This window comes from Gymnoscopelus braueri, assembly GCF_963280865.1.
Source record: "Gymnoscopelus braueri genome assembly, chromosome: 6".
Taxonomy (NCBI): Eukaryota; Metazoa; Chordata; class Actinopteri; order Myctophiformes; family Myctophidae; genus Gymnoscopelus; species Gymnoscopelus braueri.
The window spans coordinates 34564214-34585907 of NC_137607.1; the positions used below are offsets into that span (position 1 = coordinate 34564214).

The following is a 21694-nucleotide window of genomic DNA, read 5'->3' on the forward strand; positions in this document are numbered from 1 at the left end:
AGGTGAAGGGGCCAGACAGAATTCTTTTTCTTCCCCTCCTTAAAAGAATGGATATTTATGTGTTCTGATTATCCACTGACATTTAACCACACGAACCCTAGTGTCCCTATTATGTGGCCAAAATGTGGTTGTGAGCATGCAGAGCCGCTATTTTTGGCAAAGAGATTTAGTGTAGAGGGAAATAATAGCGGATCTAGTATAGAGCCCTGGGGACCCCCGTCAACTAAGTATATAGAGTTTAAGTGGTTAACAAACACAAGGAGTTCTGGCCAGGTTTCAGGGCACGACGTGGCAAGGTTGCGTTAATTCCCAGTATTGAGTCAGAGGAGCACACACACACACACACACACACACACACACACACACACACACACACACACACACACACACACACACACACACACACACACACACACACACACACACACACACACACACACACACACACACACACACACACACACACACACACAGTGCAGTATCTGTACCTCACTGAGGTCAGCAATGGTCAGGTTCATGCCAGCCAGCTGTTTCCACACAGGCTCTGCCAGGTTGAGGCTCAGGGGGCTGCCGGTCCGGATGGCGATGCCCAGGACGACTCCTGTAGGGACACAACCATCCACAATGACACATTCCTTCCTTCATTACTTTGAATTACTTGTTCTCATTATCTCCAGCCAGATGTATGACAGGTGAACATGCACTGTGTCTGTTCTCGAAAATAGCCGGTCTGCAAGCTCTACAACACAATCTACAAACTCATGTCACATAGTGACGTGTGGTGAGCTTATAGATATTTTTGGCACAAGACTTCGGCGTACGACTTAGAATAAATCCGGCTTAAAGCAGAATAACACATTGGTAGACCTTGCCATGATGTAACTCCAAATATTGGCAAGATACTGTAGCTTCAACAGTTGCTCTGCTAATTAGAAATTGATTTACATTGCTCAGTGAAACGGCTCTCAAGTCACCCTTTTAGCACATAAACAAACGCAAACAAAGTGGATTCTGACAATGTATAACATTGCAAAATCTGACTGTGTGTGTGTGTTTTTTCTTCTTTTTTTTATGTGAACTTTGAGTTGATTTTACCATTTGAAATAGGAAGTTGTGAGCTTGCAGATTCAGCAAAGAGATTTGGATTAGAGGGGAAAAAAGGAGGGACCACGTATAGATCCCTAATGTCGTATATAGGGTTGTGGTGTTGTGTTTGCATACCCAGGAAGCGGAACATGTTCATGTGGAGGGGGGTCTTGGCTGCAGGGTTGAGCAGGAAACAGTCCCGGTTGGCCCCTGACTCATCGCGGCCGTTGGGAGTGACGATGAGCAGCGGCGTGAGGCCGTTCTGCAGCTCCTCGCACATCTCAGCGATCGACTCGCTGTAGCCTCCGCCGCAGTCGTCCACCGACTCCCCTGTTGGCAGAGATGGGGATTAAATCTCAAGACTGAAAATTTTTGTTAGGCCAAGTCCCAATCTGTGATCTGTGAAATAGCATGAAACAGCGCTCTGTTAAAAAGGAAAAAAAGCACAATATGTAAACGTATGTTTTGGCATTATCGTTCTAAACCTATGTTCCTGCCGTTCTACACACAGCCTACCAGGTAAAGAAATCACATACTGAGGCTTTAACCTTTGCTTTTATGAAATACGAGAGGCTGGTTAGGGTTTTATGGAAGATGCTTCTGATCATGTATTCTATTGCTAGTTTGACCGGTCCAACTACTCTTTATTAAATAACTATTATATTAGTGTAGGGCTTGACTTTACCAGCCGCATTGTGGAGAGCAGCAGTGTTAAAGTTACAAGCCAAGAGAAACACATGCTATGCTACAGAATCCAAATGCCTGAAATTAGTCATTGTCTGAATAAGAAATGTAATCCATGCGGAGAGCAAAAAAAATATGGAAAGAAAAGAAAGGCAAGCCACTGTGTTAACGCACAACGCCCGTGAGGACATGCCTGCAGGCACATCTCACAGTGGTGATAAAACAACAAAAAAACAAAAAACAAACAAGAGTGCTGTGGTTTACGGACATCAATGTCTCATGTTGAACACGAGAGCACATGAGGGGTGCTCTGCATCTGTTCTGCTGATCATTTATCATTTATCAGACACATTTACAGAATGGGGGGGGGGGGGTATTGTGGAAGCCATATGCACAGGAGAGACAGGCCATAAAGCTACAATCTCATTTAAAACAGCCCTGATAATTCACCTTTCAGGACGCCAAAAAAGGAGGGAGTACCATCTTCCCGTTAGACAGACGACCCCCCCCCCCCCATTGTTGTACATATAGCATCATTACCTTTTCTGCATTATTTTTTGTTTTTGTTTGTACATATAGTGTTATTTATTCAGTATTTTTGTGTTGATATTTGAACTGTTGTTGCCACTATATATGACTATGAATTGAATACCAAGGACCTCAATGGAAACAAGACCGCAAGGACTTTTTTGAACGGACCTTTTGGACAAAGTATTTTAAATGTAACTGTGCTGTTTTAATTTTTTTTGCCTAATAAAATATTCAATCAATCAATCAATCAATCTGTATGTTTTATGTGCAATGTCTCTCTCTGCCGACGGAGAGAGGTCATTGCAACGACATCAGTGCACCTGGAGTCCAATCCAGTGCGCACCAACCAGTAGGTGTCCTACCCAACACCGCAGCGTATCTTGTAAGTTGTGACGTTATTATTGTAGGGGATTTGGAAGTGGAAGACTGCCCACACGGTTTCTTGACACCACTAGGAATTTTAATGAGGGTGGCCCCCATTAGATACACTAAACTAAAGGAACAGAGATCACATCTTTGGTTGTGTCTCCTGGATTGAGGGTGTGTGTGTGTGTGTGTGTGTGTGTGTGTGTGTGTGTGTGGGGGGGGGGGGGGGGTTGTCAGTTGGCATCTTACCAACGAATTTGACCTTCCAGACACGATGAGGCAGCAGCAGGCTGTCCGGGCTGAACGAGCTCATCTTGGCACACATCTGACCGAACACAGACTTGGTCCCGTCGGGGCCTGCCAGGCCTCCTTTGCTGCGCGAACGCTTTACCTGGGCAAGGAGAGAGAGACGGGGGAGGGGGAGACTGTCAGTGTTTGTTCTTTTCTCTACTCACAGCGTTTCTGCTAGATAAATAGTAGCAACACTGATGGATGTGAATTTCCTGGCTTTGACAGGTCTCTCTGCACCGTTCACAGCCAGAGCTTCGAGGAGGGAGGGTGTGTGTGTGTGCGTGTGCGTGTGCGTGTGAGTGTGTGTGTGTGTGTGCGTGTGTGTGTGTGTGTGTGTGTGTGTGTCTGAATATTTGGAATATCTGACCTGTTTTCCTTGTTCTCTCTTTCTATCTCTATTCTTCTGCCCTTTCCTGAAAACTACAAATGATGGAAGCTTGTACACAAATAATTTCACCTACTTTTTTACACCTGTGGGCCTGTGACACAACAGTAAAAATGTAGTTGAAGGTGTGTGTGTGTGTATGTGTGTGTGTGTGTGTGTGTGTGTGTGTGTGTGTGTGTGTGTGTGTGTGTGTGCGCGCTGTGTGGAGGTGCAGTGGCCTGGAAATTATAGCTAAGCGGAGTACAGTCTACAGATCTAGACAGACGAATCGCTGCAGACAAACCGGATCACACAACACACGCACGCACACACGCAACCACCCGTATGAAAGAGATCACATGATCATAACTCTCTCAGTGAAAACCCTGTCTAGAAGGGCGCTCCACAGTGAGAGGTGTGGCTAGAAGAGTGAGTACAGTAGGTCAGAGGCTTGCAAACTTTTTCATCTCCATGAGTTATGACCCCCCATTTTTCCAAGATTTTTGAAAATAGGGGGAGGTTGGGGTCCTGAGTGTCACATAACCAGTGCATACCTGGATCCTGTTGAGTTCCACCACCGGTCCATGCTGTCTGTCTCTCACCATGGTGGCTTGAACCACCTTCCGGAAAGCAGCTTCCTGTTGACAAAAGTAAAAGTATTATTAGTATCTATGATCTATGCACGTGTGTATGTGAGTGTGTGTGTGTGTGTGTGTGTGTGTGTGTGTGTGTGTGTGTGTGTGTGTGTGTGTGTGTGTGTGTGTGCGTGTGTGTGCGTGTGCCTGTGTGTTCTTTATATGGCTGCAACTATTGATTATGTTGATAAAGTGATTATTTTATCAATTAATTTTTCAATTAATCTAATAATTGAGAACAGTAAAAAAAAAAAAAAAGTGAAAAATGTCAATTTTTGTTTTAATCTAATTAAAGACTAAATCAATTAGTCTTCATACCCTATTCTATACTTTGTCTAACACCACCACAACCCTACATACTTCATTAGGGATCTATATTTGGTCCCCTCCTTTTCCCCCCTCTAATCCAAATCTCTTTGCTGAAAATAGCCAATCTACAAGCAGAATCTCAATTTAATTCCCCGCAATCAATAACTTTTACTAAAATTGATAATATTCTATAATCAATTAAATCTTTAAAAAAAAAAAATTTATCCCGCGATTTTTGTAACCCATTTTTTTTCACCCGGTGCCAATTTCCTAAGTGATCCTGGGCGCTACACCAGCCCTACACCAGTCCCCCACAGTAGGGAGGCCAGGGCCGAGCTCATGCTTCCTTCAATGCATGAGAGCCAACTGACCTTCTTGTCACCTGACAGGGGGGAGTTTCCCTGGTAGGACGTAGCGCGTGGAAGGAACACGTTATTCCAACCAGTTCTCTTCCCCTCCATCAGGCGCCCCGGCTGTCATGGGGGAGGCGGTATAGTGACCAGGATTACTACATGTTTTTGTGAGGGTATTAACTACCCTGGGAGACACGGGGAGAACATGCAAACTCCACACAGAGTAGGCCCTTTCGCCAACCCCACTTAGGGTATGGGCGCTGATGACGCGGAGGAGAAGACACGCCCCCAGCGCCCACAGCGTCCCCGGCGGGAATCGAACCCAGGACCTTCTAGCTGTGAGGCGACAGCGCTACCGACTGCGCCACCGTGCCCCCTTAATAATCAATTAAATCTATTAGTTCGATTAACCGTTGCATCCCTAGCTCTTTACACAGCGTGTCCACCCACCTTGCCCTGGGAGATGAGGATGCCTCGGAGCGTGTCGAAGCCCACCGAGGGTCCATGGCCCGTCTGGCCCAGGCGGCCCTCCAGGTCGAACATGGGGATGCAGGGGCAGAAGAGCTCCGAGATGTGGTGCAGCAGCAACAGCCGGTTCCTCAGTCCCAAAATGGAGATCTCCCCAAGGTGGTTGTACTCCATGGGCACCTGACACACAGCGGACAAACATCAAGAATCCAAGAAGGTTTGATTTGTCACTAACTTATACAAGAACAAGCAGCAAAATGTTGATTGGACTTGTTCTTCAAAATAATGTGCCAACATGCTAACATAATAATACAATAAAGACCAAATAAGTAAGAATAATAACACAAAATATACTATGAAAAATATACAATCAAGATACTTGATGTAAATAAAGGTTAGGGTCTTGTACAATAGATTATTTTTTAGCAGCAGTTTAAAAGATTTGTAGGTATAATGTGCAGATACAATATCTATCAAACAACATAAGTGTTCAATCAAATGTGCAAAAAGGTTGCAGATGTTGTACTGCCATCTAATGGTAGATATAAACTATACACAATGGTTTTCTTTTCTACTCTCTTCGGCAGTGAACATTTCCATATCAAGGCCCTCCCAAGTATTTGGCCGCTGACCCCCCCATTTGAAAATATTTTGTGCCAGGGACTCCCATAAGAGAAGATTTATCAAAAAATGTCAAACATCTACCAATCTACAAGCTCACAATGCGTTGGTATGGTATTGTGTATTGTTTATTTGATACACTTATTTGTTTTAGCTCTTGCTCATTTGATTTTCCTATTTGTCTCATCTGTTTAAGAAAGTAGGTAGCTGATATATTGCACTTTTACCTTAGCGCTAGGTATACTCTTAGTTGCTTGTTTTAGAAGAGAATGCACTTAAGACTTCTGGTGATTAGTAGTTTTCTTGCCTACCTATGTTGAATACACTTATTGTAAGTCGCTTTGGATAAAAGCGTCTGCTAAATGACTGTACTGTAATGTAAATGTGTTCAAAAAGCACAGGCGAGTGCCTCTACCTGGGCTGGCAGTTTGCCGGCGTTGGTGGGCTTGCTGGTGGACCAGGAGAGGGTGTGAGCCGAGCCACAGGCCACCCTGTTGATCTTCTTGCCCTGCAGGGCGGCCACCAGCCGTGGCCTCTGGATGGCGTTTGTGGTTCCGTCGCCGAGCTGGCCCTCGTCGTTGTCGCCCCACGTGTACACTTCTCCTGAGCCAAAACCAGACAACACAGCTGTCCACGCAGTCCAGACACACATCGCAACACAATGCTAACGGAAGCCCAAAGTGGACAACTTAATTGGTGGGAAAACTACAGTTTGAGGAATAGAACATACAAAATCCAATTTAAAAGGTGCTGCAAGTGATTTTTTTGTTTTCCGTTTAAAAAGTTAAAGTTCTATATTCTGATAGCATTCACTGCTATATCGTGTTTGTTCAGTAACCCGGGTCTCCTCGTCTCTCCAGCTGTATAGTAAACAGAAAACATTATTTCAGGTCGGTAAATAGCTCCAATTTGATAGTTTTCCAATTGTTTGTTTAGTTTTATCACTTCCACTTGTTTATCCTGTATCATGTAGGAGTTTTCTCTCCTGAATGAATTAAATGTGTATCCCAACCTCAAAATGTACCATTTTCCATTTACTGGATAGATGGGGAGACCTCCTGTTACTGAACACTCTCAGGGTTAAATGGACACTCAGGGTTTTAACGTCTATCTTGAATGCAGTGATCATGGAGTTCATACCATCTTCTGTGCAGCACACGCAGTGGAGTGACCCCGTGGCGATGGCAATGACCTTTTTCCCCTGTAGGCCCTGGACCTGTCTGGGCCTGCGAACGTGGTCGTCGGAACCATGACCCAGGCGGTGGTAGTCCCCTTTTCCCCTGGGTCAGCAAACAGGCAAACACACACACAAAAAACCATGACTCATATCCTCATCTCCATTAAGCCTGATTTATACTTAGTTGTGCGCCGGTACAAAAAAACATTTCTGCTACGCGACACGGCAGGCAACCAACGTCAGGCACGACATTTGCTAATGACTGACGCCCCAGGGAACACTTACCAGGTGTAGACGGCTCCAGACTTGGTGAGGGCCACAGAGAACTGGGAGCCACACTCCACCTTGACCACTCCCAGGCCAGTCAGAGAATCGATCTGCACACACCAAATCATAAGCATAAGAAATCTATCGGATACTCGGCCAATCAGTCCAACCACTTTCAAAATGCTGTCCCTATTTTGGGCATGTCACTATCGGCAAAAAAAATCGTCTACAATTGCATGCTCAAAATAGGGACGCCAGGTTGAAAGTGGCTAACCTCCAATATCGACACATTGAGTACTACCATTAAAATGTAGGCATTTAGAACTATGTGGTATGCCCCAAAACTGTCACCGACAATCGTAGGCAAAAAGTATAGGCTCCCGGTGGATGGTGCAGGGGGCCTTGGCGTGTGATTGGCCCTTACCTTCATAGGCACCTTGCAACCGTCACTGCCTCCCCGGCCCAGCTTGCCGTAGTCACCGTCTCCCCAAGACCAGACCATGTCGTCGTCCGTTAGGCACAGAGTCTGAGCGTCCCCGCTGCCGCAGGCCACGTCGATGACCCGGTGGCCCTGCAGTGCGTCCACCTGGAGAGAAGACACACACACAAAAACTTTTGCTTCACCTTGCCACCATCAGGAGGGGTAGCCTAGTGTCTAGGCACGGCAGAGAAAACACAGACAGGTTCTGTTGCCATATGTGCTGTGGAAAGGCCATGTTGACAACAATGTTTTTTATATTAGAGAAAATATTGTAGAAACTAAAAAGTACCCAGAAATGTACCCACAGCTATTTTCTATATCGTCATACGACGGTCTTGCGGGAAAATGCCACTCAAAATGGAATCCAGTGAAAGCTTTTAACCACTTATACATTGGATATTTTGAAAAGCATCGCGTTGTGTAGATTTGCTATTTTCCAAACTTCCTGAAGAAATTTGAACATTTTGTATGGGGGTCCCTGGCACAAAATATTTTCAGATAGGGGTCCGGCCCATGGACAAATACATATCAATTTGGGAATCCTTGACATGAAAAAGTTAGAGAACCACTGGACTAGAGAAAGGAAAAGTGTGCAAAGTGTTGGGACTACAGACCAGTTTGGGTTTGAGCTGGTCCTCGCTGTCTCCGTGGCCCAGCCGGCCGTAGCGTCCTTTGCCCCAGGTGTAGAGCTCTCCGCTGGCTGTGATGCAGGCGCTGTGCGCCCCTCCAGCCGCAATGTCCACCACCTCCACACCCCTCAGGGACTCGATGACACGAGGGCGATCGCACGGGCTGAAGAACAGAGGAGTTCCGGTCATAATAGCAGCACAATCTGTACCACATCTAAATCCGTCATTTTCATTCATTTAATCATGATGATTGTTTAGCCATGAAATATAGTTTAAGTACCTACATAATACCAATAAATCATTTCAAGATTACAAATCTTTTATTTTGTATTTTCTATTGATGCAACAACAATGTCTCCAATTTCAGTGTGCTATCTTCCCTGTAATAGAACGGCTGTAGTTTCTACAGTATTAGCTTGAAATCCCCATCGATGATGTCATTGGTAGGCAGGTTTCTGAACTGTCCACATAGTAGAGCGGATAAAGGCAATATTTTGGGAGAATCGTTCACTTGGTGATACAAGCGTGAAACTTGGTACAGATCATCTTTAGAGGTCATTTATCGATTTTTTTAATCGAGCCACTTGAAAATCAAAGATGGCGGCCATTTTTCAAGATGGCCGACATCTTAGTGGGCAGTTAAGTGATATGATGGTTTATTTGGTGATACAAGCATGAAAATCGGCATGAGCAGTCTCTGTGGGTCACTTGACAATAGGCCACCCACAGCTACTTGAAATTTCAAGATGGCGGCCATTTTTCAAGATGGCCAACACTTTAGTGGAGCAATTAAGTTATATAATGGTTTATTTGGTGATACAAGCATGAACATTGGCATGAGCAGTCTCTGTGGGTCACTTGACAATAGGCCACCCACAGCTACTTGAAATTTCAAGATGGCGGCCATTTTTCAAGATGGCCAACACTTTAGTGGAGCAATTAAGTTATATAATGGTTTATTTGGTGATACAAGCATTAAATTTGGCATGAGCAGTCTCTAAGGGTTGCTTGACAAGAAAACACTCCCAGCCACTTTACATTTCTATTTTCAAGATGGCCGCCCCCTGGATCCTCAAAAGATACATTTTCTCATAGAAATGTATGTTTTTTTTTCATTAAGGACGATTATACGATTATTATTATTATGCTAAAGAACAACTTTTAACACATCACAATATAGTTGTGTTGATTTGTTGATCATAGATAGATTAGATAAGAGTGAATATCTGCACTACCAGGGCACACTGGTGATATATCACTGCTGTTAAACTCAGAGTGGGGTTCAATGTCAGCTAATTGAAAGTTGGTATCCCAAATGCTGTCTAATTTACCCCAAAACAGTTAGATAGCCGCACCTGAATTGACAGGTTGTGCCAGCACGGGAGAGCCGAGCCAAGGTTAATGGGGTTTTAGTTAACCGGATGGTGTACAGATCGCTCAGGATTTAAATGGCATTGGATGAACGATCGAACTAAGTGTAGGGTTAAGGCATGAACTTAGTTGTATCCCATACATCAAAGTGCTTGGTAAAAGGTGGTAAAAGGATAAACCCTCGGCCTCTGCCTATGCTGCAGACATGGCAGAAGCCATCATAACAGTTGTGAAAACTAACTGGGACAGATGTTTAATTTGTCAGCAGGTCACCAAGGAAAAACTCATTCAGCCGAGTTTATTCAACAGAGAGCACGATCGTACTGGTTATGATACCATTGCAAGAAATGTTCCATTATTTCATAAGATCAATGCTCTGCCTATCTTACTTAGTCCAACCCGACTAGATGAAGGTGATGGCATAGAAAGCACATCGACAAGAAACAGAGCAAAATATAATTCAAGCTGTAAACTTAGGTTCAACAACACAGAGCTGGAAAGGGCCCAAAAGAGAGCATCTACATCTGCTGGAGACACTGAAGATACCAAAGATATCCATGTCAAGAGGCCAAGAAGATCTAATGTATGACCGGTCCAGCGATGTCACAACTGTGAACGAGGCCAGGCTTGATCTCTTTGCCAGAAAGCAAAGACAATATGACTTGATCCCACCAACTCAAGCAGCACTCAAAGAGCATGCCAAACATGCTTCTTATGAGGCTGGATACGTGTGGGGACAGGCATTGAAGCGACATCCACAAATGCCGAGCCCATCTGACTGGGGATGGGTGGAACAGGACGAGAAGTGGAAAGTCTTCTGGACTCCACTTCCACCTATTGCGGAGAGTTGTTGGGAGTTGACCAAATGTGGGTGCTCCAAGGCATGTACTGGAAGGTGTAACTGCTTCAGATATGGACTCAGTTTCACATGCCTATGTAGTTGCCCCTGCTAGAACCTATTTGCATGTTTATTTTGCCAGAGTTATTCCCTGTTGTCCTCTGTGTTTTCAAGTGGAGGCCTATGGCTCGGCTTCCCCTCGTCACATCGACGCATCATGTTTTACTTTTTATCTAGTCTATTACTGTGTAATTTTCAGTTGTTACTTTGTAACATTGCTTCCACTGCCTTCCACTGCCATATCTAACAGTGAAGCACATTTTCAGTTTAGTTCCTTAGTATCGTTTGTCATGGTTCCGTGGCTATTGCCATTCAGTATTAGCCATTACTCATAATTTTGGAGCACTGTCCGTTCAGCACCACAACTGTGCTTATCAGCACCACAACTGTGCTAATTTATTCATCTTATTTTTTGTATCCCCACCCCTTAGTATTTATTTGACACATGTAATGGCTGTTAGTTTAAAAAAAACAATATATATATATATATATATATCCTCCCTTGTGACTGTTACCTTGTCGTGGTAAGGGAGCTTGTTTAGGCCTACCTCAGTGAACCCTGAGAGCTATGCCGGTGGGAGGCAACTCCTGACAGGTCTTACCAAACTGGACAGGTCGTGGGCGAGGAGTCAGACAAAACACAGTCAAACAACCTCTCTTGACAGAGCTTTTTGAGGAACCCAATACATTTCTATGAGAAAAGGTATCATTTAAAGATTGACATCTTGAAATTTCAAGTGGCTGTGGGCGGTTTCTTGTCAAATGACCTTTTGAGACGGCTCATGGCAATTTTCATGCTTGTATCACCAACTAAATGATTTCTTAAGCTTAACTAGTCCACTAAGGTGGTGGCCATCTTGAAAAATGGCCGCCATCTTGACATTTCAAGTAGCTGTGGGTGGCTTATTGTCAAGTGACCCACAGAGACTGCTCATGCCAATTTTCATGCTTGTATCACCAAATGAACCATTATATAACTTAAATGCTCCACTAAAGTGTTGGCCATCTTGAAAAATGGCCGCCATCTTGAAATTTCAAGTAGCTGTGGGTGGCCTATTGTCAAGTGACCCACAGAGACTGCTCATGACAATTTTCATGCTTGTATCACCAAATAAACCATCATATCACTTAACTGCCCACTAAGGTATCGGCCATCTTGAAAAATGGCCGCCATCTTGGATTTTTGAGTGGCTCGATTAAAAAAGTCAAAGAGTTGACCTAAAGGAATGTTCATGCCAATTTTCACGCTTGTATCACAAAGTGAACGATTGTTCCTACTATCCGCTCTACTAACAGCCCACCTCTGACTGAGACACAGACCATCTTATAATGAGCATTAGTAAGGACCAATCATACGGAGATACAGATGAAAATCAACTAAAACCAGGAATGGACAACACTTTTGCCATATCACGATATCCACAATCCCAGACTAGTCTCTCACCAATCACGATATGGATATAATAAATAACTGCCCAGGCCTGATGCTGACCTCCTGTTACCGTGGCCCAGCTTGCCGTCCTCAGCCTCCCCCCAGGAGTACACCTCTCCCTCAGAGGACAGCGCCAGGCAGTGCTTCCCTCCGGAGTTCACTGCCACCTTCCTGATGAACACATGCTGGATGGACTCCAGCAGGGTGGGGGTGGACACAGACTCCGTTCCCCCGATGCCCAGCCGCCCCCCGGCGCCGTACCCCGTCGCATACAGCTGAGGGCACACACAGTACCAGAACACATCAGCAAATGATAAATGATGCATTTATACAGTATAGCGCCTTTATCCAAAGTGCTTTAGAATTTGCATTACATTCACCCATTCACACACGCTTTCACACACATATGGCAGTGGAAACCATACAATGCACCAAGATGCTCATCAGGAGCAGTTAGGGGTTACAGTACAGTAAGTGTCTTGTTCAAGGACACTTCGACATGCAGCCAGGAAGAGCTGCGGAACGAAACGGGAACCTTCCGATTCCAAGATGACCGCTCTACCTCCTGAGCCACTGCCGCCCCTCAATGTTATACTGTAGATTACATAAGTTCTTGACTAGGTATTCATACTGTTGAATGAATATTGTGTTACAATAAAAAAGCAGTGTCCTATTCAGCCGACAAGATTGTGTTAACATAGTCTTTTGGAGATGGTGTGTAGGGGTTCAGTGCACGCGTACGAGGCTCACCTTCCCGTCCGCGGTGACGGCGAACAGGGTCTGCTCTCCGCCGATGAGCTGCACGGGGCGCAGCGTGGCCAGGGCTTCGGTCGGGGTGGGCACTTTGACCTTGGCCCCCTCGATGCCACCCAGCTGCCCCCGGTGGTTGTGGCCCCAGCCGTAGATGGTCCCGCTGCCGCCGGCCGATAGGGTCCAGTCGTCGGGCCGTCTGTTCATCCACTGGACCAGCTGCTCATCCTGCTCGCGCTTAAACAGCTCGTGGCTCTCGTGCAGACCGTTCATGCTCTCGTGATCGGCCATCAGCTCGCGGATCTTCTTGGTGACCTTCGAGAACATTTAGAGTGGAGCGTAAATTATGGTGTGATAAAATGTTACGATACTGAATGATATTATGGTACTTTAGTCTATTGTTTGACATTTGGGGTTAGATTTTATTACAGTTTATATTATGCTGTACATTATCATATTTTCTTGTAATACATATAATATTATTATATATATCTCATATTGTGTTACATTATACTTTTCTTTATTACGTTCTGTATTGCATGTACTGTATATTATTCAGTGACAGATTAACCGATAGCACTATATTGTAATTTAGCCTATATTATATTAAGATGTCCAATTGAACGATGGCTGCGGAAAAATGGAAAGTTTACATAGAAAAAAAAAAAGTGCCTCATGAAAAGTGACTCAAATTGCCTCGCGTTTCTCCAAGTACAGAGGAAATTGGATAAATGGAGTGGAAAACGGATTACAGACATTCTTCTGCCCCAGCCAGTGTTTGATGAGGCAAAAAAACATGCAAGCTGGAAGCGAGAGCTCAGCCTGTTAAGCATCATTTATACTCCATCGCACGATGGCGGCGCATGCCGACAAGATCGGTTCTTGTCGGCAAGGGACGCTGTCACACTTGACTACAGAATCAAAATCAGCTTGATTGACAAATCAAAGGTTTGCAGGTGTAAACAGGTGGGTGAAATAATTCCATCCATTGTAGTTTTCAAGAAATGGAGATAGAAAGAAGAGCAAGGAAAACAGGATAGAAACAGATCAGATAATCACAAAGTTCCTAGTAGAGTAAAGAAAAAAATATACATACTGTACATGTGTACATAGACATGCAGTCAGATACCCCAGATATTCATGAGAATTACAATGGCATGAGTGAGTTGTAAAGAGGCAGCATGTATGGTAATAGGTATGTACATGATAATATAAAGAGTATTAAATATTGTTGCTGTCAGGCAGAAACCTCATCTCCATATTTTATCTCCATACTTTTAATGTTGTTTTTATTTTTTCTGAAGTAATTCCCTACTTTGTCATACTACAGTGTCGCACAAAAGTAGCAAAAATAGCCGATCTACAGGCTCACAAGCCCAAACGCATCACATGGCGACGCGTTTTAAGCTTGTAGATCGGCAATTTATTCGCTATTTCTTTATTTGAGTCCTGAAAAGTAACAGTTTTGGACATATGAGATTTCCACCTGACAGCGACGTTATGCCGTTTCCACTCACCTCATCCAGGAAGGGTCTGGGCTGAGGGGTCCTCTTGTCCAGAGCAACAGCCACTCTGGAAGCGGTGCAGTAGCGACGGAACCACGCCCACTTGTGCGTCTCCGCACAGCAGGGGAGTGTGTCCAGCTCAAGGTCGCAGGCGAGAGCCACCAACACCTGGACGTGATGAAAACGTTACTGCAGCCCCCTGACAGCTCGTAATCTGTGCCGAGTCATTACAGGCTCAAACATACGGCACTGCCCCTAAAATAAACGAAAGTAAAAGGACAAAATTATGACCGTACCTTGAAGAACGGGCTGTGGAGCAGCTGTTTGCCTCCTCTGACGACAGGGTCCTCGTACTCGTACTGCCTCTGCAGAGCCTCGGGTAGGCCCTTCACCAGGGCGGCCAGCGCGCTGCCAGTGAAACTCTGAGATTAAAGAGATTGAAGCTTTTCATTAACCACTTTCAAATGGGCGTCACAATTTTGTATATGTCATCATAAGCGGAAAATTCCAACCTGCCGTTTTCACTGTTCGACACCATTATGACAAAGTATAAAATAAGTGCTTAAAAACGTGGCTGCAATATTTGATACACAACACGTTTTAGCTGAGTTGTTTGGCGGCTCGTTCCTCAACAGTGCGATCTGTGGAACTCACCATGGAGCGAGCCTCGCCTTCGCTGTCTCCCAACAGCCTGTTAATGTTGATGGACTGGCCATATTCTGTGGTCAGCAGCTTGCGCAGTCTCTGTAGGGCCCACATCCTATGACCAGCAGCTATGGAGGGGAACAAACCATCAAATCAACCACACACATCTCTTCACAATTTCATCAGCTACAATCTTGATATTATTTAGTCTTTATCCACTGATCTAACGCATAATAAATTCTGGATTGATAATGACATAATATGTAGGACTCAAAACATCAAAACAATGGCATTATGGTATTCCCCATAATAATTAATTATAGATTTTGACATTAATCCAAAAAGCACTATACTTTATAATTTTAGCTTGCTAAACTAGCTTGGATTAACAGATCAATCCGTTAGACAGCAATACCTGCTGGTTTTAACAGATAACAATCCCAAAGACGATAAATATGTTGTCGCTCTTTTGTATGTCCAAAACCGTTACCGTTGTAGTAACAGTTTCACTGTTTCAAAAACAGTGAAAATGGCAGTTCTACAACCTTTCAAAGTGTCACGATGCAACACGTTGTGAGCTTGCAAAACTGCATTTTTTTCACTACTTTTGTGCGTCACTATCAAAGTATTAAATAGGGCATTCATTTATGAAAAAAAAACATAAGATGAAGCTCCTACCCAGGGCACTAAGCTGTGCGCAGGCAGCCAGCGAGGCAGCCAGGCGGGGAACGATGCTCCTGTTGGAGGCAAAGTTGAGCCTGAAGTCCAGCAGACAGGTTACCAGGTCCATGGAGGGGCACGACAGGATGCAGCGGTCCGACAGCAAGTCTTTAGGACCTGCTTACACAAGACAAAATTCATGGGTTTCATGTTAGCCAGGCTAAAATACACCAGCATTGAAATAATAGAATATCAAATATATAGTCTTGTTAATTAACTCTTAAACTGCCAGGGTTTTTCAAAAATAGTTTGCCACCTCTGCGCATGTTTCCAGGTAAAACATAGGAAACATGTTATTTTTTTCTCCGGTTATTCTTTAACATTGAAGTGAATGGAGCAGCAACTTTTTGGAAAATGTTATCTCCTGGTTCTTTGTCTGAAGAACAGAAAAAAAAAAAAAAAAAAAAGATTTTTTTAAATGTATTTATTTATTTTTAAACGTTTATAAACGTTTTTGGCAGGCAATAGCTTAATTCTCAAAAACGTTTTTGGCAGTATACGAGTTAATGGAACAAAGTTTTTTTACAAGGTAAATTCCTCCTAACCATGATATATTTTATGTTCTGTATGCCCCCAATATAGTTGCAATTAAATATACTGTACATCAACATAAAAATGTCAAAACGTTTGTTAGCATGTGTTGGGAGAAGGCTCACCAGCAGCAGGCATGATGGGATAGACGGTGAAGCGCCAGCCCCAGCCGTTGACAGAGCCGTCGCTGGTGAACTTCCATTTGAGCTCATCTCCTGGGATCCTCAGCTCACTGGACCAGTCTGACCACTCCCGACCTGGAAAACAGGCTTCATGTCAGAATAGAAGCTAATCTACTGTATATACCAGTGATCCGCTTCTCAACCCTTTTCATTTCAAGGACCCCCAGTTTGATATACATTAGGCCACGGGACTCCAATTTGATGGAATCTTTTCTCAGGGACCCAAATCTGCACTGTAAAATCCTCATTGTTTATTTAACTGACCCAAAAGGGTCCACCCGACGCTGAGAAACAAGTGTTTTAGTCATTTCTTGTCACCTGATCGGACAGAAACGATCCTGTTGGCTCCATCCATGATTGTCAGTGGATCGTGGCGTCTCTCCGTGGAACACTGACGGTCAAATTCCACCCTAAGACCCTCCGCACCTACAAAATAAAAAAAATTACTTAAGAATAAGGGCTTTCACACAAGAACACATGGGCTGAGATTACCTACAGCACTGCCACGGTAGACTGGGATCAAGCGGGCGGAAACCATGGTGGAAACCAAAAATGATTCCCCTCGTAATAAAAAATTACGTAGTTTAATGAATCCGACAAGTTTCTTCGAGTACTTCTCGGAATACTTTGTTTGGTATATCCATGTGTTATTCTAATTCGTAGCGACTAGCTACTCGATTCAGGTGTGGGGAACAAAAACAAACAAAAAAAGTAAACTTATTCTCTTGCTTTGTGTACCTGGGATCTTGACGGTGCCGCTGGTGGAGGTGTCGTCGGTGTACGGGTGGCTGCTCTCCACCACCACCGGCTGGGAGGACAGACGGCCGCTCTGCGAATCCGTGGCCACGTCCTCCAGCTCAGTGACGCACAGCTCCAGCAGCATGTCGGCCACCTGCCCAACATCAGAGATGATCAATGCAGCTTTATGTCGCTTAGTTGGCAAGAATAGAGCATGTATTTACAACTCCTGTAACTCACGAAGTGCAGATAGAAAGCGCTGATAGTGACAGCCACAGACAGAAAGAGAGACAGTGAGAGAGAGAGACAGAAAGGAGAGACAAGCAGAGAGATAGAACTAAACACAGAAAGAGAGATAGTTACAGACAACAGAAAACGTTTGCTTGTACTGTAAAACAACAGTACAATCAGTAGAGTCATCTTTCTTCTACGTTGTTTAGATATCTTTATGTAAGGAGAGAGAGAGAGAGAGAGAGATAAGTACATTACCTGTGGATAGGCCGTGCCCATGCCAGACAGCACGGCAGACAGCACGTCTCTGCCCTTCTCTCCAGATCGCAGGGACACTGCCAGTTTTAACAGGTCCACCATCACACGCGTGTCGTCAGGCACCAGCAGGCTGGTGAACTCGTCCAGGTACTGCGGTTCTGGACCCACCACCTTATTCTGACTCTCAGAATCCTGGTAATTTCATTAAATGTTCAAGGAGTGAGTTAGGTTTGATTGGTGTTGCCTGCGTGAGCTATCAATAACAGTCTATAATACATGATAGGATAACTGCAGCTATTCAATTAAATGCAGGCTGTTAAAAATATGACTGACTTTGTGACCTGGCTTAAAGTACAAACAGAGCTGTTTTCAACACAGGGCTGAGAACCAACGACGGGTCGCCGAGCTCCATGTTATGTTCATAGACATTGAAGAAAGAAATATATATAAAATATATATAAATGAATATGCGAGTACTCGCAAAATCAAAACGAACCTCTTTGGTCTTTGTCATGGTTTCGGCGATGATGCTAGCCGCTCCGGGGTCGTCGGTGACGGGGATGAAAGGTCGTGAAGAAGACGGAGTCACGGTCGATGACGGGGTGACAGCGTCATCAGACGAGGGAGCCTGAACGCAAAAATGTTTACATGTTCATTAACATTAATGTGTATGTTTTTCAATTTAATTGCCTTTAACTTAACTTGAGCCTGATTTATACTTCATCGTATGACGGCATCATGCCGCTAAAATATTAGAACATAGAACATTTTCGACTACAATGACATGCCAAAAATTGGTATGCCAGGTTGAAAGTGGTTAACACGAGTTCTACTTCATTCCTACTGACCGCCAGAGGCAGTGTTTTCAACACCTGGATATCCATCACGCGCTCGCGTATGGGTCGAATATTAATACCAACAAAGTCACTCGTGACCTGTGTGCACGCACGCCACCTATATAGGTGCGGGGCACACAGCGTTCATCCTCTTTCATCTTTTCGCCTCCGAAGCGTAGGTCGAACTTGCAGCTACGCGTGAAGTTTCGTAACCAACAGGTTGGAGCTACGGTTTACCGTCCTCCAGAGACTGCGTAGCCTGCTACCATGGAATTACGTTACCCCGTTCATAGGGGCTCTCGGAAAGGAACAAGGAAGGAAGGAGGAAAAAAAAAAAAAAAAAAAGAGAAAAAAGCATGGGACGGTGAATGGAGACGTTAGCGGCTGCTTGCTAGCATTGGAGCTAACGACAATAACACCGTGAGCTTTCCCCGCACCACCGTTGTGTTGAACTATGGAGCCATAGCTGTACATTGGCGACGGTGAGTGCATGTATTGTGCTGTTTACAGACAAATAAAGTAAAAGAGGGGAAAGTATTCAGCGTTGAGAATGTATCCCATTCTGCCGCTTTGAGCATATCCGACGTTCTTCACTGGCGTCTCTCTCTCACTTGTAAACAAACACTAGCCGTGTTGCGCACGGCTGAAGTGATTGAGATCCAACGTCCCATAGCTGAAGGGATGGGACCTTCTGATTGGTGTAGAGTCGGTTGAGCCGACGTTTCAGACTGAATCTTCAAGATAAAATGACCGAAAATGTCACTGCAGTGCGCCTTTAATGTGTCTCATAGAAGGTGTTCTTTCGCCTCGAGGAGACGACCAAAGCGTTAATGAGCGCAGTGGCAGAGAACTGGGCTCCATTAAAGTACAAATTCCTCGAAATTGTACTTAAGTACAGTACTGAGTACATGTACTTAGTTACTTTACACCACTGTATGAGCGCTTCTGTGAAGGTTTTTGCTGGAAGTGGTTCTCACTCTGACGCAGACATTCTATCTACCAGACATATGGCGCTTGTTAGCTTGATGGCTATCCAATGGCTCAGTCAGTACACTGTCTACCTGCAAGTCTGTAGGTCCCTGGTTCAAACCCCAATTTAACCAGTCCAAATATAATTTAGCTGCAGCTAATAAAGGACATCCATAGTGTGCTTCACTCTGTCGTTATTGGACGATATACTGTGTACCTGTTACTACATGTACTTGGTGCCGCGCTATGAGCTTGTAGATCTGCTATTTTTGAATAGCCCAAAGTGTAAAATAATGCTTTTTAGCGAAAAAAAGAAAGAAAAAAAAGACACAGTTCCAGGTCTTAATGGGATAAAAGAGGTCTCGCTGATCAATGACGGATGCGAGATCAAACTGCGCGTGCTGTATTTACGCGTATTTAAACTGATGTGTGCTACATGTCCCAGCTCCTGAGCGCCAGAACACATGTCAAGTGGTAAAACGCTGCTCAGTAGTACTGACTTAAGCAGCATATTTTGCCCGTGACATACAGGGATATGCCAATACTGCCACTGTGTGTGCTTAACTTCACAGTTTGAGTGTGTATCATAGCTTGAGTGTGACTCGCTGCTGCTATTCAGGTTATACTGCTTTGTGCTTGGAAGTAAAATGGAATTGTAATACTGGTATGGTTCAAGTGTGTCTTGCTTTGCCATCACTTGGTTATCATACTGTGGGTACTTGACACATGACTTGACACTGTGGCTTGAGTGGTTTTCGCTGCTTGCTACGACAAAGTTACATATTAGTAACATTGTACTCTGTGTACTGATAATCAATAAGCTTTGTTTATTGGCAATGGATTGCCTATGAATTGGATACGAAGGCCCTCATTGGAAACAAGTCCGCAAGGGCTTTCATGAACGGACCTGTTAGACAAAGTATTTTAAATGTAACTGTGCTGTTTTACATTTTTTTGCCTAATAAAATATTCAATCAATCAATCCCCATTAGCTGCGGCAAAAGGGGAACCAGCAGCTATTCTTCCCGGGTTCTAAGACAGCGGAATACAGTACATATGTACTTGACGCTGTAGCTTGAACGATTCTCGCTCTTTTGCTATGGCTACGTTATCAATAGCACTAAGTGTATCTCACTCTGCTGCGGGTTACTAATACTGTGTGTACCCGGTACTCACTACTGCTATTCAACATATGCAGTATACTGTGAATACTGATATCGTAGCTTGAGTGTATGTCACTCTGTTGCTATCCAGATAATACTATGTGCTTGGTAGTGAAATTTTCTTAAAGAATTCTATATGACGATTGAAGTGTGTTTTGCTTTGCCACTTCTTGACTATCATACTGTGTCCTTGACACTGTAGCCTGAATGATTCTCGCTTTTGCTACGGCTACGTCATCAGTAGTATTGAGTGTCTCACTCTGTTGCTGTTGCCCATGGATTATTGCAACAATTGCTGGTCCCAGAAGGGAAGGTCCATTACTTGTGCCGGTCATGTCCTGACTATGGTGACACAGGCTATGGCTGTGAATATTTGGCTAATTGCAGCGGCATACTGCTGGCAGAAAGGTCGACTGGGTTGGCCTGGTTGGGGCGGATTTGCCTCCCACAGGGATGCTAGCATTGAGCCCTCTGGATGCTTTCTCAGCTAGAGGAATTGTCAGGATGACGAACTCTTGGCCACTGTATTGAAAGCAGTACATGGAAGTACAAATTCACAGTACAAGGTCTACTAAATTGGAAAACTCATTAAGCACTGAGCTTGTTTAAGATGAGATCCCCATGCACACAAATCATGATGAGGACAGGAAAAAAGGAAACAAGAAATAATGACTGACAGTCATGTTATACCAGCTGCATGCTGTATTTTGCATTTGTAAGCGCCACTGCGGTGTGCCCCCCAATGGAATATACCCCTAGCATTGGGAGTGTCTCGCTCCGCTGCTGCTTGTCACTGGACGAAAGAAGGGAAAAGGATCAGCGATATAGCGTTGAGAGTGCATCTCGCTCTGCCGCTTTTGAGGGACCACGCCACTGCGGCGTGCGCCCACTGGAATATACCGCTAGCATTGGGAGTGTGTCTCGCTCCGCTGCTGCTGGTAGCTCCACTACTGCTTGTCAATGGACGACAGAAGGGAAAAGGATTAGCGTTGAGAGTGCATCTCGCTCTGCCGCTTTGAGAAACCATGGCGGGCGGCCCACCGCCATTATAGCGTAAGCATTAGGAGTGTGTCTCGCTCCGCTGCTGCTGGTCGCTGGCCAGAGGAAAAGGAAAGGAACCACGTGCGGCCCACCGTAACGTAGCTTCAGCATAGTAAGTGTCTCCCACTCCGCTATTGCTTGTCGCTGGACGGAAGGAAAAAA

General features: G+C 44.6%; 1 protein-coding gene across 16 annotated transcripts in view; it reads right to left on the bottom strand.

The window, feature by feature from the left end:
- The window catches only part of herc2 (HECT and RLD domain containing E3 ubiquitin protein ligase 2), an 86052-nt gene that overhangs the window by 3700 nt on the left and 60658 nt on the right, over positions 1 to 21694 (bottom strand). For 8 of the 16 annotated variants that reach the window (XM_080430750.1, XM_080430747.1, XM_080430757.1 and 5 more), the window contains 21 exons: positions 18020 to 18151; positions 17524 to 17715; positions 17035 to 17188; positions 16615 to 16722; positions 16240 to 16371; positions 15542 to 15703; positions 14873 to 14991; positions 14515 to 14640; positions 14231 to 14386; positions 12714 to 13028; positions 12024 to 12238; positions 8248 to 8425; positions 7577 to 7738; positions 7171 to 7262; positions 6849 to 6988; positions 6124 to 6311; positions 5070 to 5267; positions 3877 to 3960; positions 2917 to 3058; positions 1222 to 1416; positions 489 to 601 (listed from right to left, as the gene is read on the bottom strand). In XM_080430750.1, the coding sequence (XP_080286876.1) occupies positions 489 to 601; positions 1222 to 1416; positions 2917 to 3058; positions 3877 to 3960; positions 5070 to 5267; positions 6124 to 6311; positions 6849 to 6988; positions 7171 to 7262; positions 7577 to 7738; positions 8248 to 8425; positions 12024 to 12238; positions 12714 to 13028; positions 14231 to 14386; positions 14515 to 14640; positions 14873 to 14991; positions 15542 to 15703; positions 16240 to 16371; positions 16615 to 16722; positions 17035 to 17188; positions 17524 to 17715; positions 18020 to 18151 (3303 nt within the window). The remainder of the gene's footprint in view (positions 1 to 488; positions 602 to 1221; positions 1417 to 2916; positions 3059 to 3876; positions 3961 to 5069; positions 5268 to 6123; positions 6312 to 6848; positions 6989 to 7170; positions 7263 to 7576; positions 7739 to 8247; positions 8426 to 12023; positions 12239 to 12713; positions 13029 to 14230; positions 14387 to 14514; positions 14641 to 14872; positions 14992 to 15541; positions 15704 to 16239; positions 16372 to 16614; positions 16723 to 17034; positions 17189 to 17523; positions 17716 to 18019; positions 18152 to 21694) is intronic. The other 8 variants (XM_080430751.1, XM_080430749.1, XM_080430748.1 and 5 more) reach the window with 2 other exon arrangements.